Source organism: Centrocercus urophasianus, unplaced genomic scaffold (assembly GCF_019232065.1).
Source record: "Centrocercus urophasianus isolate 14NV4802_14NV808 unplaced genomic scaffold, USGS_Curo_1.0 seq_11, whole genome shotgun sequence".
In the NCBI taxonomy this organism is placed as follows: Eukaryota; Metazoa; Chordata; class Aves; order Galliformes; family Phasianidae; genus Centrocercus; species Centrocercus urophasianus.
The window spans coordinates 570921-586542 of record NW_024884253.1 but is presented as its reverse complement, the minus strand read 5'-3'; the positions used below and the strand labels follow the sequence as shown (position 1 = coordinate 586542).

The window sequence follows — 15622 nt, the reverse complement described above, 5'->3', positions numbered from 1 at the left end:
TCAGGAGGGGGATAAAAATGCCCCCCCAAAATGCCTCCTCTTAAGAAAAAAAAAATAGCAAACACAATATATTCCAACTGCTCTTTGAGAATCGTAGAATCATAGAATGACCCAAGTTGGAAGGGACACATAAGGATTATTGTGTCTAACTCAAAAACTGGGAGCACAAGATAGTTCCATGCTTTTCATGGCTTTCACGGGCAGCCATGCACATAGAGTGTTTTTGTCATGGTACCCACTACTTCCCAAGTTCCTTGCCTATATCCTGCAGTCACAGATTTATAGATCCACAGAATGTTGGAGGCTAGAAGGGATCTCTGGATGTCATATGGTCCAAACCCTCTCCACTCCAGCAGGGACATCTAGAACAGGTTGTCTACAAAGCTGGATTTCACCTGGAAGTGTTCCCAACACATCCCCTTTGCTATGGCACAGGAGAGGGGGAGAAATTCTGAATCTATTCAGAGAAATATGCTGCTATCTGGCAGATAGTTCAGCTCTGCAAATGGTGATGTTGTGTTTATTGAGAACCCTGGTTCTTCCCATGGGAAGCCCGTCTCAGATGTACCCAAAGCCCTGGAGATGGGCTTGTGAGCTGATAACTGATGCAATGAGCTACAACCAGACTGATCTGCCAAAATTCAAAGCAGTTCTGAGATAGGGAAAGAATGCAAGTCACTCTTGGAGACATCCACATCTCCAAAAACTTAGAAACTCACTTCAATCCAATGCCTGTATCACTGAAGGTCCCTTGGTCTCTTGGTCCCTTGGTCAGAGACCAAGGAAAATCCTACCTGATTTCATCAGGCAGCTTTTGTATATCTGCCTCACCATGAAGCTCCCCATGTCTTGCATCTGTGATAGGAACTATTGTCTCTCCCATAACTTCAAAACATTTGCTGAAATACTTTATGTAACTTTTTTCATTTTTAAAATAAAACACCGAATTTCCAATTCTGCTGTAAAAATTTGGCAAAGAAGTTCCATGTAGTGTTTATGTATAGTTCAAACATGAGGTATGGAAAGCTGTTATTCAGTGTTTTCAGAATTGCATGTTCCCAGTCTTTTTTTATTCTCAAAATCTTTCTAAACAAAAGCAAAACATTTTCATTTTTCTCTAGAAAGGTTGGAAAACTTCCCTTCTTCTATGCAAAAATATCAATCAAAGATCAAATTCAGTTCTAGCAAAAACATTACCCAAAATACTGGGAGGTCCAGGATATTTTTTGGTGGAATGGAAAAAAATATATATCAGACTAATAGGAAATTTCATGAAACAAAACTTCTTTCTGCTCATCTCCATCTATCATCCATTGTGGAGGACTATCTAAATAGGGTCATGACACAGACCGGTTGTTGTTGTCTCATTTTGGGTTAATCTAGATCTTCATTGTAAAGTACAGGGTACTGCATTCCTGCTCTGACAGTTTTTCTTTCCCAGTTCTAGCACAAATTGGGTCAGCTCACGTGGGTCATCTTGATGCCACCATGTTTCTTGTCTCTAGAAATGGCCACTTGTAACGCAAAGAGTGCACTGTTGAATGGCAGGGATGGGTGCTGTGGTAGGGAGAAGACATTCCAGTCATGCTCAGCTACATTCCTAACTTAAAGAAGAGAAGAAGAAAATGAAACAGAAAACAAATGTGTTTCAGCTTTTGGGCTGAGGAGCTGAGATATTAAGAAGAACAAAATAAAAACTTCTACTTTGGGACACCAACTTTGGAAAGACATCAAGAAAATAAAGCAACCTTCTCAAAAGTGTGCAGGGAGCTGGAGCCCAGCAGATGGAAGGAAAGGCAGAGGGTCTGGGTTACTTCACCCTGAAGAAGAGAAGGAAAAGGGGAAACCTTACTGCTGTTTGCAACAACCCAGTGGGAGGATATATAGGCAAGACTTTTGGACTAGATGATCTTTGTGGTCTTTTCCAACATCAGTGATTCTTGAAGATGTACAGTGATGGGAAAAAAGGAAACAGACATAAGACACTGGGAAAGCTTAGGAGCAGAAGCCATAAATGGGTAAAAGAATACAAACCTTCAGGTAGAATACACAAATTTAACAGCCTCTGAGAGTGAGAAGGAACAGAAAAAAAAAAAAAAAAAAGAAAGAAAAAAAAAAATCCCATGCATCTGAGGGAGACCTGAACGAGGAGGGAAATACACTTCAGCAAAATCAGCAAAACACAAGGACCTGTTGTGTCTTTTGTGGGGGAAATAAATACACTGAGTAAGCAATTCCAGAAGTAGTCCAGGTATAGACAACTTTTATACCAAGTAAGTGGGAAAAGAACTGTATGCTAGATTTGCATGCTACATTACTTGCACAAGAGGCTCAGGTTTGTCCAGAAAACAATGCCCTGTGATTTCAGAGCTCTGCTTTGTTCTTGGGTACAACTGTGAAACAGACGGCCTCACCCACAAAGATTTTATGCTTTTCATAGCAGATCTGAAAAAGGAGCTGTGATACATGCCATAATAGCTGAAATGAAGGAAACATGCTGACAAACTGGCCGGAGATCAAAGAGGTGAAGCATCCATGGCCAATGAAGGGAGGGGACGATTAGCATCCTCTGCATGTGGCTTGTCAAACCAATGACAGCTATGTGGCACAGAATTTAAAGCCATGGAGCAAGAGCACTGAGAATCAGCTGTGTCTAATGTATTTTTAACTGACAAGGGTCTCAAAAATATCTCCTTGGTGCAAGAGCATCATTAAAAGGGAAGCCTGGAGCACACAGCTGTGAAATAAATTCTCACCACTTGCCTCTAGATGTACGTGTCCTGTTCATTGCAGGGGAGTTGGACGAGATGACCATTAAGGGACCTTTCCAACTCAGACAATTCTATGATTCTATGACTCTCTAATGAAACTGTAGAAAAGTTGAGGACTTTGTTGGGACCTTCTGATTTCCTCCTAAGTGCCACTTCTTGTGTCATAGAAATATATTGAATGTAGGTCCTATGCCACCAGATCTTGAATGTTCCTAACATGGAGATGTCCACCAGAACTAGGCACTCAAATTCCTCTTAAGAGTGGTCATTTCCAGCCTACTCTGTCCTAAAGTAGATGTTAACAGGTCATTCAGTTAAAATGCGCATCTTATTTCCAGTCTGAATTTGTCCACCTTCAGCTTGCAGCATCTTCTTACACCACTGGCTGTTACAGTGAAGAATCCTGTGTTACCAGATCTCCTTTTCTCATAGAAATTCTTGCACTGCTCGTCCTCAGACTTGCTGTACAAGCAATTGCAAGAAGTGGCGTAACACAAAAGAAAGGACAGAAGTTCTGTGTATTGCTCCTTTTCCCAACTAGCCCAGATCAGAGAGATGACTTAACCTCCTCATCCTTTTGGTGTTATGCCCTGTTGAAAACACAGCAATGATCCAAGGGGTTTCAGTATCTCTATAAGATCTCTTTTTCAATTGCCCATCTCCAGTGCTACACATATTTCCCAAATGTCTGACCCCCAGAATAATATATCCTTGACTGTGAGTTTACTACAAAAATGCCTTCAGTGTCAAGAGCTGGACTGGCCGTATCCTATGGAGATACTGATGTACTGATGAAATAAGCAGCACAGGAAATTAGACTTACTTAAGCAGCTGCACATATCACCATCTCTCCATGGTCTGATGGGAATATTCTTATTTTTATTATGCTCAAAATCTTGTTAGATACAAAAAGGAAATGCACCTTATACATAAACCCAATAATTGGCCATTAACCTAAATGAAATCTTAACAGTCTAATCAAAGCATTATAATTAGCGAAGGTCAAAATCTTCATCAACTGACGATCCACAGGGAGTCCTTCTGATTATGTTTGCTATAACACTTTTAATCCTTCCTCTTCTTTCCTTAGTCCACCCTACGTCAGATTTTACACTGTATAGTGCATTTTAAGTAGGTTCGATTCTTAACTCGTTTTCCTTTAAGCTAGTTTTGTCCACATCCAGGTCTGTATTTCTTTATTGAACCACCAGTGAGTTGATTATCATAGAATCACTGAAGTTGGGAAGGACACTTAAAGGTCACCTAGTCCAACTCCTCTGCAATGAACAGAGACATCTACAGCTAGATGAAGGTGCTCAGACCCCTGTCCAACCTGACCTTGAATGTCTCCAAGGATGGGATGTCCATCACCTCTCTGGGCAATCTGTTCCAGTTTCTCATCACCCTTACTGTAAAAAACTTCTTCCTTACACCAGTCTAAATCTTTCCTCAAGGGAGATTGCTGAAATGGCGGATGGGTCTCTGGTGCAAGCCTAGGGTCCATCTCTTGACCCTCCATCCATGCACTTCTTTTTTTCATGTCCTACACCTCTACTTCTTAATGCATCACTGCTGAACCAAGTCTGTGATTCTTTACACCCCATCATTACACTGGAGTCATAATTTCTACAGAACTCATTTTTATGGTTGCCTATGTAAACCTACAGTTGCACCATATGAAAACAAAACTAAAGCAAATTAACATAACCACCAGTTCAAATAGAAAAACTGTAGGTAGAGCTTAGAACAAATGAAAAACAAAGCTCCAGGCAGGCCAAGACAGGCTCAGCCAAACAAGTCCAACGTGCCTCAGCCCTGAGGGCGTCCTAACTCAAGAAAAAACTTGTGGCCTATTACTAGCCATGACAATACAGTGTTTACTGTGCTACAGGGCTCTAACAACGTAATCTCTGGAACTGAGACTCTGCTCTTTCAAACTGATCGGCTCAGTTCACTTCTTCAAGCCCAGCAGCAGATTGGTTTCAACCACTTTCAGTAACTTTGCCAGTGGTTTATACTCTCAGTGTGCGCAACTGCATGGATATTTTTAGTAGTGTTCACTAAAATAACAGTATAACACAATAATCTGGCTGCTGATCTATTTCTTCTTTAAAGTTCTTTGAGGTGACAGTTTCACGATGTTCTGGGCCATGGCTCCAGTGAGTATCAAAAAACACGGGGTAAGGACAAGGTAATCCAAGCTCAGTAACTCATGCCCGAAAAAGAGCAGTGCTATGCAGTGAAAATCTGGTGAAGCTGCACTTCTAGTAAATACATAATGTTGGTTTCATGTGTAGGAGCGCTGACTTTCATTTTCAGCCAATAGTTTTTCCATTCCTGACAATTGACCAAGTAATTCAGTGTTCTGGTCACATCCAAATAAACCCTCCATTTACTGAAATGAAAAATATATGGGCTCCTTTAGGCTTTGTCTGCAGAGAGAAAGTAAAGTAGTGCTTCTCACAAGTGCTTATAGACAGAGATGAGGAAGTCATTATCCACCTGGGCTCCAGCTTTGCTGTCAGTGGTATCTCGGCTTCTTTAGACTGTAGAAGAAAGTTTTGAGGTCTTATTTCCTTGGAAAAGTGCTCTAGAGTGAAAGTTCAGTGAACAGATGAAGAGCAGAGATGTGGTCTTAAGGAATGTAATAGTCATGAGATGGCACATTACCATTGCATTTACCCTATATGCGAAAAATCACTTGCACTAGATGTTAGCAAAAGCACAGCAAGATCAAAAGTGCCCAGTTCACTTCATAGAATCATGCCAACTCACAGAGTCTTAGAATAATAGAATCATTAAGGTTGTAAAAGACCACCAAGATGACCTAGTCCAACATCATCTAGTCCAAATATCGACCTATCCCCAACATGCCCACTAACCATCTCACTCTGTGCCGTATTTCCACATTTCTTGAAAACCTCCAAGGATAGTGACTCCATCATCTCCCTCAGCAGGCTGTGCCAGTGCTCGATCACTCTTTCTGTGAATAATCTTTCTCTATTATCCAACCTGAACCTCCTCCAGCAAAACTTAAGGCCATTACCTCATCCTATAATGGAATTTTGAGGGATACCTGGATTTAGGCACAATATCTTTGGTTAGGAGAAGAACTACCAGGGTAGCTATAAGGCTATATAACATTAATTATGTAGGAAAGGCAGACAGGAAGCAATTGATTATTGCTGATTATTGCTGATTTTTGCTGATCTGTAAGAACGAAGGATTTGAATGAAACAGTGAGGCAGAAGATTTAGAAAAGAAACAAATTAGCCTTAATGAAATAGTGGCACTGATCCTAAAAGGGTGCTTTGAAGACTAGAGAGTGTGAATAAACTCAACATGAAATAATGCATACTGATAGTCCTGAGTAGTCCTGATCCAGCCCCTGAGCCAGCAAAACCTGAGGCTGCTGATTACCAAAGCTGTCTGGTAAAAAGGAAACCCCCACATACCACATTTGTACAGCAGCAAGCCACAATATTTCACACATCTCTGGGGAGCAAGCTTTGGACACAGCTCACAAGCAGAGGACGCTGAAAAACACACATTGTCAGCTAGGACAAACCTGTAGATAGTTTCTATTGACAGAAATGTGGTTCCTCTTGTCACCTCAATGCAGCATCTTGGCCACTCTGTTGTTTCAAAAAAAAAGAACCACATTTGATCCAGCTAAGAACTATGTACAAATCCAGGAACTGGAGTTCATCGAATATTCATCCCATTTTTGGCAGTGAGAAGCAATGTGGGGCACGAGAAAACAGCTGCAAAAGCAACTACCAAATATTGCAACGAGCTTGGAAATAATGATGTTTATTCTCTGGTGATGTAAGTAGGTGGATTATAGCATTACAAGAAACACAAATTGGAAGGAGAACCCCAGGTCTCTAGTTCAAGTTCTTTATCAGAGCTCTCAACCATGAGATCAGACTAAGTTTCTCAGGGTTTCATCCAGCTGAACTGTCAAAATTCCCAGGAATGGAAAACGCACGGTGTTGCTTCAAAACCTGCTACGTGGAAGGCTTCAAACAACATCTTTATTGATAATTTCACTTATCATAAACAAAGAGATAATTAGAGGAAGAGTAATTTGCTGGTAAATCCTGAAAAGGATTTTATAGGAAAAGGAAGAATTGGATCAGATCAGAATTCCAAACTCAGACAAGAATTTAACAAAACCTATCATCCCAATAAAGATAGTTCCTTACATGTGGAGTCTGTGAAAGAAATACTGATGAAAGGCCTCTGTCAGTAGGGAATAATGAGAAACGTCTTATTACTGCAAGACTGATCACAAAACCTAACTCATCCCACTGTACAAAACACTACTAGAAGGGGGAACTGGAGATTGAAAATCAGTGGAAGTAAAAAGTAAAATAAATTTTATCAGAATACAGGTACATTATAAATAACTTCAGAGACCACTATAGTGTTAACACAACATTGTTTTTATTTTGCTCAAAAGGGTACAGAAAACAAAAGGTATTTCAGCTTTCTTGGATCAGGTCACCAATCTCCTGTCTCATATTCTGGAAGCATAGAAATATCCTTCTGATTTCTGATGCACTAAGAAGGAAATCTAGGCAGCAAAAAGGGCCAGCACAAAAATGTGGGCTGGAGAGGATATGCTACATTAAAGTGAATTCCATATGAGAAGATCAGTCAGTTCAGCTATGAACATGTGGGGAAGAGAATGCTCGAAGGAAAACTTAGCTCTGTGTCTTTTGCTTTAAATATACTATACAAACCATAATTTTAGTTCAAAAATCAACCATACCAGCAAAAGAAAGAAAGTTATTTCTGTGGGAAATGTTGGAGAATTAACCTCAAAAATTTTGTTGAGAATTTCTGAATTTTTCTTCCTTCCTGATTATGGAAGGAGGTTAGGAACTAGAAACATCATTTGTGGAAGATGTTGAAGGTAGTCCATGAGGCATCTAAATGGAAAGCTGGGCTGGCAGGGTTTCATTCTCTTCTCTGTTGGGTTCTTCAGCAGAAACATGCCCTCCTCAGCTCCTCACAATCTAGACCAGAAGAGACCACATACAGCGCTTGCTAACATCCCAACTGGCACAAAGCTGATTCTCAAACTAGCTGCACCATCAATGTTGCACAGGTTGGAGTAACAGCAGGAGACGGGGCGCGTCATGCCAATCCCATCCACATCAGATGGGCTGCAGACCGAAGAGCACATCTTGGTGACAGTTGAGAGTCCCACAAAAGGATAAACTGCAACAAAGCAAGAAAGAAGGAACATTAAGGAATGGGAGGTGTGAACAGCCATTTCTTTGTCCCTAGCTATAACATTAACTAACTTCACCACTGAAGTTTTGGCATCAGTTCAAACACAACTGTACCACTTCCTACCAGAAGTAAGAAACAGTTCCTGACCAGTGGTTCTAAGCTGAACAGCACATTGCATCCTCTGTGTCCTATCAGGATCTGCTGCTTACTCCTGCAGAAGTCCCATTAAACACTTAATCTATCTCCACTTTGACTCTACTCAATATCTCCTTCCTCTGCCACATGCAAACAGAGACTTCCCAGGTGAGTCAGAAAAAAAGACGAAACCTCCACCTTAACAGTACATTTCTTTATTTGGACAGGTCATGGCCTTTAGGGTCACTTGCAGACTGAAGATACCTTCCTAAAGGCTCCTGAGAACTCAGTTCTATTTATGGTTTGTCAATGGTTAGCCATCAGTTGGCCTTCCTACCTTACTGAGCTTGACGTACCTCTATCAGCTCTCTACTCCACACACCCATTGCGTAGGTCATGCAGATGGTCTGGAGAGATAGAAGGCTCCATATCTCCATTTCTCAGATTCAAGTCAACACATTTTCTCTGACTGTGACCAGTGTTGAACATCATTGCATTGAACTTGCATTCACTAAGTGCTGGCACATGTGAAAAGAGCAGGAGACTTCCAGTTTTAAATATGTGAGAAAAGGTACTTCTCCCCATACCAGCAGACTGCACTGGAGAAGCACTGATTTGCACTAATTGTATGGATAAAGAAGACTTGCTCTTACCTTCCTCCAAGGAATACATGGTTGTCTTGCACATGGTTTCATTCTTACCACACTTCTGGATCTTCATGCACTTCTCGGATGATGTAGGTTCATGGCAGGTGTAACACTTCAACGTTTGGGCTGTAAGGAGGAAAAATATGAGATTGGCCTTAGTGTAGAACATCAGGTTCTGTCCACACTCGGCCCCCCCCCCCCCCCCCAGGTACATCTGAGTAGCATCACTCTCCAGTATACTCATACACTGCACATAAAAGGAATGGCAGAGCATATTTGCATTACAGGGAATGAGAAATACATTAGTCTGGTCAGCCAGGCACAGTCTCAGAGGTAGGTTCAACTCCCTCAGTAACAAGGTAGGAAAGACAGAGCCATATGCAGATGGCCTTATAATACAGGCAAGTCCTGTCAACTTCTGGCTACTGAATATCATGAATGTTTATTTGCTTTTTTGATCTCCAGATAGCTCTTAAATAAACAGAGGAGTTTAAGAATAATTTAACTTAATTGTTGATTCTACACCCTATATGCACCAAATATGTGCTGAATGTGCTGGAACATCCCAACACTAAATAAAAATAGAGGAAAAATTATCAAAAAAAAAAAAACCAACAGTAAGCTCACAAAGGTAAGAAATAAGATCATTTCGACTCACCTACTCCTTCCTTATTTCCAATCACTATGGGCAATCGTGTTACCTAAGGCAGGGCTGACTACTCTGTATGGTGACTGGCTAGACGTCAGCAAAACAGGCTTTGTAAAAGACAAAATTTCATTGCTTGAATTCTTCAAACATCTTATCCCAGATGCCAGCAGCCAGCTAGGACATGCAAAGAGCCAGGAAAACTCCAACCATTCAATTATGCAATTTGCAAGATGTTTTTCTTTTAATCATCATCACAATTAGCTAACAGAGCCTGCTTCGCATGTTTATGACAAGCAACTAATCGTTCTGCTTGCCAGCCAACCACTTCCCCAGGTGGTTTTCATCTGTTATTCCCACAGGACAATAAGCACGCTTGTAGCTAATTTAGCCCCAACAGCTCTTACTCTGCATATACTTTTCTCCTTGTCTTTGTGTTATTGGTGTGTCAGAAAAAGGTCTGTATACACAGAGAAGTCAGACTTGAGTGTGAATTGCAGCAGGGAGAACTTCATCTGATGTTGATCACTCTCCAGATATTGAGCTCTCGGATAGGAGATCATCCCAGACAGGAGGAACTGTCTCCGTTCAATTCACCGAGTCATAGGAGCAAGTTAAGTACAATCTTTCTCTTCTACTGAGGAATATGTAAAAAAATTATTTTAAAAAAAGATGACTATGAGTACAATAACAGACTGCATGGGGAGATGTTCCTGGTTTCTGTGCACTAGAAAGAAGCTATGAAGACACACTCCGGCACCAAAGGCCCCAAATCCAATCCAAGCTATCTCACTCTGCCTCAACTCTCCTAGGTTCCTTCATCACTTTCCTGTTGGGCTGCAGAATGGCTCCTAGATGTACAGAAGAACCAAACTCAGGTCAGTGCCTGAAGTCTTTTGGATGGAGAAATTTCTCCAGGAGACACCAGGAAGCTCAGTGCACTTTGGCGCAGTGTTTCCTGAGCACTCCAAGCTAAAGACACCAAGACAAAATGGTTGATTGGTATTTCCAATCAAAGGTTCCCAGGCAGGACAAACCATATTGGACAAGCTGCCCAGAATGCTTTATTCCCCAGTCTTGATGAAGAACCCAAAATTTGATGTAGGTTCTCTCTTTAATGCCTTCAAGTCATAGAAATACAAGTCATATAAATAATTTTTGTCACTATCTAAGGCTGGTAGCTCCTCCTCAGGCATTTCCAGTCTGGAAAACCTTTCTCATTCTATCAGTGTGACACTCATGATGACAGTGCTTTAAACCTCATTGAGAAAGAGAAACCTAAAATGGACTTTCATAAGAGCAGGCTGAGGCAAGTTAAAACACCTTATGAAAATAGCTATTGCCTGAAGCTTCACCCTAATTAGCAACCCAGAAAAAGCCCTTTCATAAATAGCTTCAGCAATTGTATTGTTTTTATTCAAAGCTCACTTTATTATCCGGCTTTTCTTACTGTGGACTGATGCTTTGTTTGCATTAATTCTATGTCTGGCAGATGTCAAATACACCTTCAGGGAGGAAGCTTTGTCTTTATTCTCAGATTTCAGGAAACTCATCATCTGACAAGCCAAAGCTACAGGACTGGTATTTATATTTGGAAAACAAAAAAGCACAAAGGGAGTGAAATTAAGAGATCTTAGTACCCAACGTGTGCAAACTTGGTATTTTCATTATCACTCAAACTAGTGGGATAAAACATGGCTAAATACATTAAATAATAGCTATATTTATGAACATACCATTTTTTGAAGACAGAAAAAATAGCAGATCAAGAAGTGTTTGACACAGCTAAATGACCAAAAGCTAGAATTAAACAGCTTCACATTTGAAAATAAAGCAGTGCTTCAGTAGTCATGGTGAGCTGGCATCACACAAAGCAGGGCAAAACACCAAGATTTTAACATTTAGTATATAAAAGCTCTGTTTGAAACAAGCTCTGAAACACCTGTGAAGCTTATTTGTGAAGAGCATATATTTGTGCAGACAGCAGTGGTGCCTTTTTTGTTTTAAGAGTTTATGAACTTACACACTGACAAGCAGACATGCAGTAGCTTAGAAATGAAACCAGACCATGAAAAGGAATGGAGACAGATGGCAAGCCTTCTTAAAAAAAAAGAGAAAAAATGTCAAAATGTTTCAATATTAGCAGTTATAGCGCTTCTGTGTGTGTATGTGTGTGAGCTGAAAGCAGAAGAGAAGATAAGATAATGATCTTGGAATTTCTTAGAGAAGATTTTGCTAGTTTTGCTTAGATATGGGCAGATCTTCCCTACTTCACCTCTGACTGAATTTCTAGGAAATTAAAAAAAATTCAAATTTCATTCATGTTTAGAAAAAGTTATAGAGGAAATATAAGTATATCACAGTTTCACCCCAATTTTGCAGGAGGAAAGAAGAAAATTCTTTTCTTCCATTAAGAGGAAAATTCTGCTTCCAAATCTTCTATGAAGTTTCCAAGATTTGCTCATCTTCGCCTCCTAATTAAAGCATCCATCCTGACCATGACTACCTCACTGAGAATTGGAAGTGGAAGAGAATGAAGCAGAAATGTAGCAGCCCTGAACCAGAGCAGGAGCCTCTGTTAACCGGCTGCCCAACTCTTGACAAAAATCTCATTGAAAAGGATGGTAAAATTAGGAGTCAATCTTCAACCAAATTTGTATCCCACTCCATTATTTTCCTACTCTAGGATTCCGTCCCTTCCTTTGAAGACACCTGACTACATAGATAATTTCTCTCCAAGTTATTCCTCTGTCAGTTAAATACATTCCTCTCTGAATTACTGTCTCTCCATTGATGAGCAGAAAAGAAACCCCAGAAAGAAAAGAGTATAATGGTGAAAAAAGATACCTCTTCTTCTCTTGAGACCAGTGAGGACTGGATCTCTTCAGCAACAGCTGTGGCAAGCATAAGATAATCATTGATTTTGCCACAGCACAAGACCCCAAAGGCTTTGGACTACAAGTGACCAGAGCCATGCCTTGAAAGAAAGCAGGATATTAAAAAAAATAAAAAAGAGAGAACTGCTGTGCCAGCCCTTGGTTGGATCTGCCTCCCAGAGGCCATCTTGCAAAAAATCTCCACAAAACCCTTCTTTCCCCATCCACTTGGCCCTCCCTGGAAGAATTCAATCTTCAGACTCAATGGTGGAGGAAGGAAGGCATCTTATTATATAAACTGGAAATAAACACAAAGGAAAAAGGCAAAAATCCTAACTAGGTACTGATTAAATCATTCTCTGTACTGGCTGCATCCAGAGAAACACAGGGCATGTGAACATCTCAAAAGCAAGTACAGCCCCTGATTTGTCCTGCATAGGACTTGCCTCAAACCCCAACTCGCAGCCTGACACCAGCAATGTAAAGTCATGCTGTGAAGTAAGAAACCATTCTGGTCGCAGCAGGATGAGGAGCTTATATCAAGATCAATGTCTATGCACCATGTGGTCACATTCCACCATTTGAGGCTGTGGCATTGCTGCTCATGTGGAGCTGTCTGTGACAAGAGGATTTCTTACTCCCTCAGGAATGCAAACAGCCATATGTCATACATCTCTTCATATTTGACCTCATAAGCTGGTTATGGAGGAGAAACAATTGAAATTCACAGCTGGACATATAAAGGTTTACATGGCATCTCTGAAGATACAGAACTGATAGGGTTTGCTTTCTACATTCACATCCCAGATTGATCACATCCAATATTAAGTTGCTTTTGTATGACCAGCAAAGGTGGACAGAAATGAAGCAGGAAGGATTGTAAGGGGTGATACTTCTAGCCATGAAAAACTCTCTAATCCTCTGCCAAGGAGAAAAATCCCCCAAACTCTAGACCCTTGGTTATTTCCCAAGGTGGACTGCCAAAATTGTCCTTGGCTTCATGCAGACAACAATGCATTACTAAATGGAGCTGGAAAAATCAGCCCTGCAGTACTTTGGGTCAGGAGCTTTGAGTCCCAGCCTGTCTTACCCAATTCTTACAGCTGAAGTTTAATAAAATATAAATGCAACGTATAATTAGAGAGAGCCGCTACACACATGGCATTGAATACGCTGGCTGGCTTCAGGATTAAATTAAAAAAAAAATAGGAACTAAAATTAAGAGAAAAAAAAAAAAGAAAAAAAAAAGAAAAAAAAGAAGATGAGAGTCAGACAAGAACACATAGAAAGTTGAAATTTGTATCAGAGAAATAACACTGTAGAATCAAATTTTATCTTTAACATATCCTACAGAGCCTAAACTAACAATCTCAATGAGAACATGATGGTCCTGGCCATCTGAAAGGATGGAAATATTTCATAGACAGATTTTTGCTGAAAATTCCCCAAAGTGGGAGGCTTTCACCTTGCATGTCCCTCAGCAGTTTGGACAAGGCAGAGTGGAAACTTACCAAACTCCATGCCAGCGATGGCAACCAACAGAAGAGGCAGAAAGAGCTTCATCTTTTGTGGATCCTTGCCACCTGGTCACTAAGCTGCTACCTGTCCTCACCACAGGATTTAATGCTACACCTCCTGGTGCCTTGCCATACAGTGATTCCAGCCTGAGATTCAATTCTACTGGAAAAAAACAGTCTAATTGAGCTATAAATGTATTTAACCATCCACAAAGTAAGCCACACCTTCTGTTATACAGTCATTTCTTTTCATGTTCCTTGAAGAAGAAAATTAGGGTTTAGCTGATGGACAATAGCTGAGGTTGTTTAAGCTGGATCCTTTGTGTCTAAGCATGATGTGCAAGCCTAGGGGTATTCAATCATTCCAGTATCTCTGCTTTGCAGCTTGTTGATGTTTCTTTTCTTTTTCTTTTTTTTTTTAATTATGGTTAGAGAAATGTTGGTGGTTTCCATACACTTTGGGAAAAAAACATCTGTATCTGTGAACAGCAAGACACTAAATCCCATGTACTGGAGAGCTGGGCAAACAGGAATCTGATGAGGTGCAATAAGAGCAAATGCACCTCATTGCACCTGGGGAGGAATAACTGCATGCATCAGTGCAGTCTGGGGACCAACCTGCTGGAAAGAAGCTTTGCAGAGAAGGACCTGAGTATGCTAGCGGACAGTAGGTTGGCCATGAACCAACCTAGGAGGAAAGAAGGGAAAGCTGAAACAAAGACATTCTTGGAGACATTTGCATCATTTTTGTTACCTACGAAATCATTGGAGGAAGCTTACTCAGGTTTAGTATCACTTGAGCTTCTGAAATGTGAAAAATAATTGGTCCTTCTGAGTCTTCTTTTCCAGATAAACAACCCAGTCCTCGTCAGTCCAAACTTAAAGTTCCAGTTACTGTCCTATACTGGTGGTAGGTGGATGGTTGGACTAGATGATTATATGATTCTATGATAACTGTCACTTAGAAGCAACACTTCTGAGTTATCTACATCCTCATGAGTTCAGAACAATTGTTTTCTCAGTGGCACCATAATAAAGTCATTACGTTGATTATGGAAGTCTAGTAGCTCATTCCAGCTCTGAATTATCTAGGGAAAGATATTTTGGTATGTTCTTGGTATGACATTCATCAAGTTGAGCTGAGAGAATTTTATAATCCTATTAAGAAGGGGGAAATATTCTGATTGTGTTTGCTTTCTTCTTAAGAAAAAAACTAAACACGGAAAGGGGTGTGGATTCTAGTTTCTGGTATCAAGTGGCCTCAAAAAAATGTGCACTAGATGAATGGTTTCATTTGCACATCTGAAATGTGATCTTCATTACATTCTAAGTTTTTTGGACAGAAGAATTTTTACAGTGCTGACACCTTAAAGCCTGCGCATTCCTTCAGTTTGGAGGGTTGCTTAGGGGGATGACAACATAACTCACTTGTTTATAGTTTCAATTGATCTTATCTGAGTAAGTCTTTAAGCAGCAACTGAGATGTTTCCTCTTTTATATCCACCTTATGCAATTGCCTTGCAGTTTTGGCAAGCCAGAAAATAAGTAACAAGAACTAATAGGAAAGTCCAAACAGCATTTCATTGAACTCATTTTTTCTTTTGTGGGTATTCAAATCCTGTACTGCTGGGGTTTTCTATTAATTACAGAGAAGAAAAAGAATTTAAAAGGACATAAGCCATATAAACCTGACTCAGCGACAAGATATATTTGAAGAAAAAAATAAATTTTCTACTGTATGAGTTCAAATGCAAATAAATGCAAGAATCTGCTGCATTTGAGAGGC

The 15622-nt window shown here is 40.3% G+C and overlaps 1 protein-coding gene across 1 annotated transcript; it reads right to left on the bottom strand.

The window, feature by feature from the left end:
* Positions 1 to 7788: 7788 nt before the first annotated feature.
* On the bottom strand, positions 7789 to 13882 carry LOC122155296 (ly6/PLAUR domain-containing protein 2-like). The gene is made up of 3 exons (XM_042809156.1): positions 13831 to 13882; positions 8804 to 8923; positions 7789 to 8000 (listed from the first exon to the last, which is right to left on the bottom strand). The coding sequence occupies exons 1-3, from the start codon at positions 13880 to 13882 to the stop codon at positions 7789 to 7791; spliced, it is 384 nt and encodes a 127-aa protein (XP_042665090.1).
* Between the last annotated feature and the right edge of the window lie 1740 nt (positions 13883 to 15622).

What these genes read in the sequence shown, in the direction of transcription:
- LOC122155296 (XM_042809156.1), bottom strand. Translation starts at nt 13,882, where the DNA reads ATGAAGCTCTTTCTGCCTCTTCTGTTGGTTGCCATCGCTGGCATGGAG. An exon ending in CATCGCTGGCATGGAGTTTG is followed by an intron (nt 8,924 to 13,830) that starts GTAAGTTTCCAC and finishes TCCTCCTTACAG; the next exon opens with CCCAAACGTTGAAGTGTTAC. An exon ending in CATGTATTCCTTGGAGGAAG is followed by an intron (nt 8,001 to 8,803) that starts GTAAGAGCAAGT and finishes GCTTTGTTGCAG; the next exon opens with TTTATCCTTTTGTGGGACTC.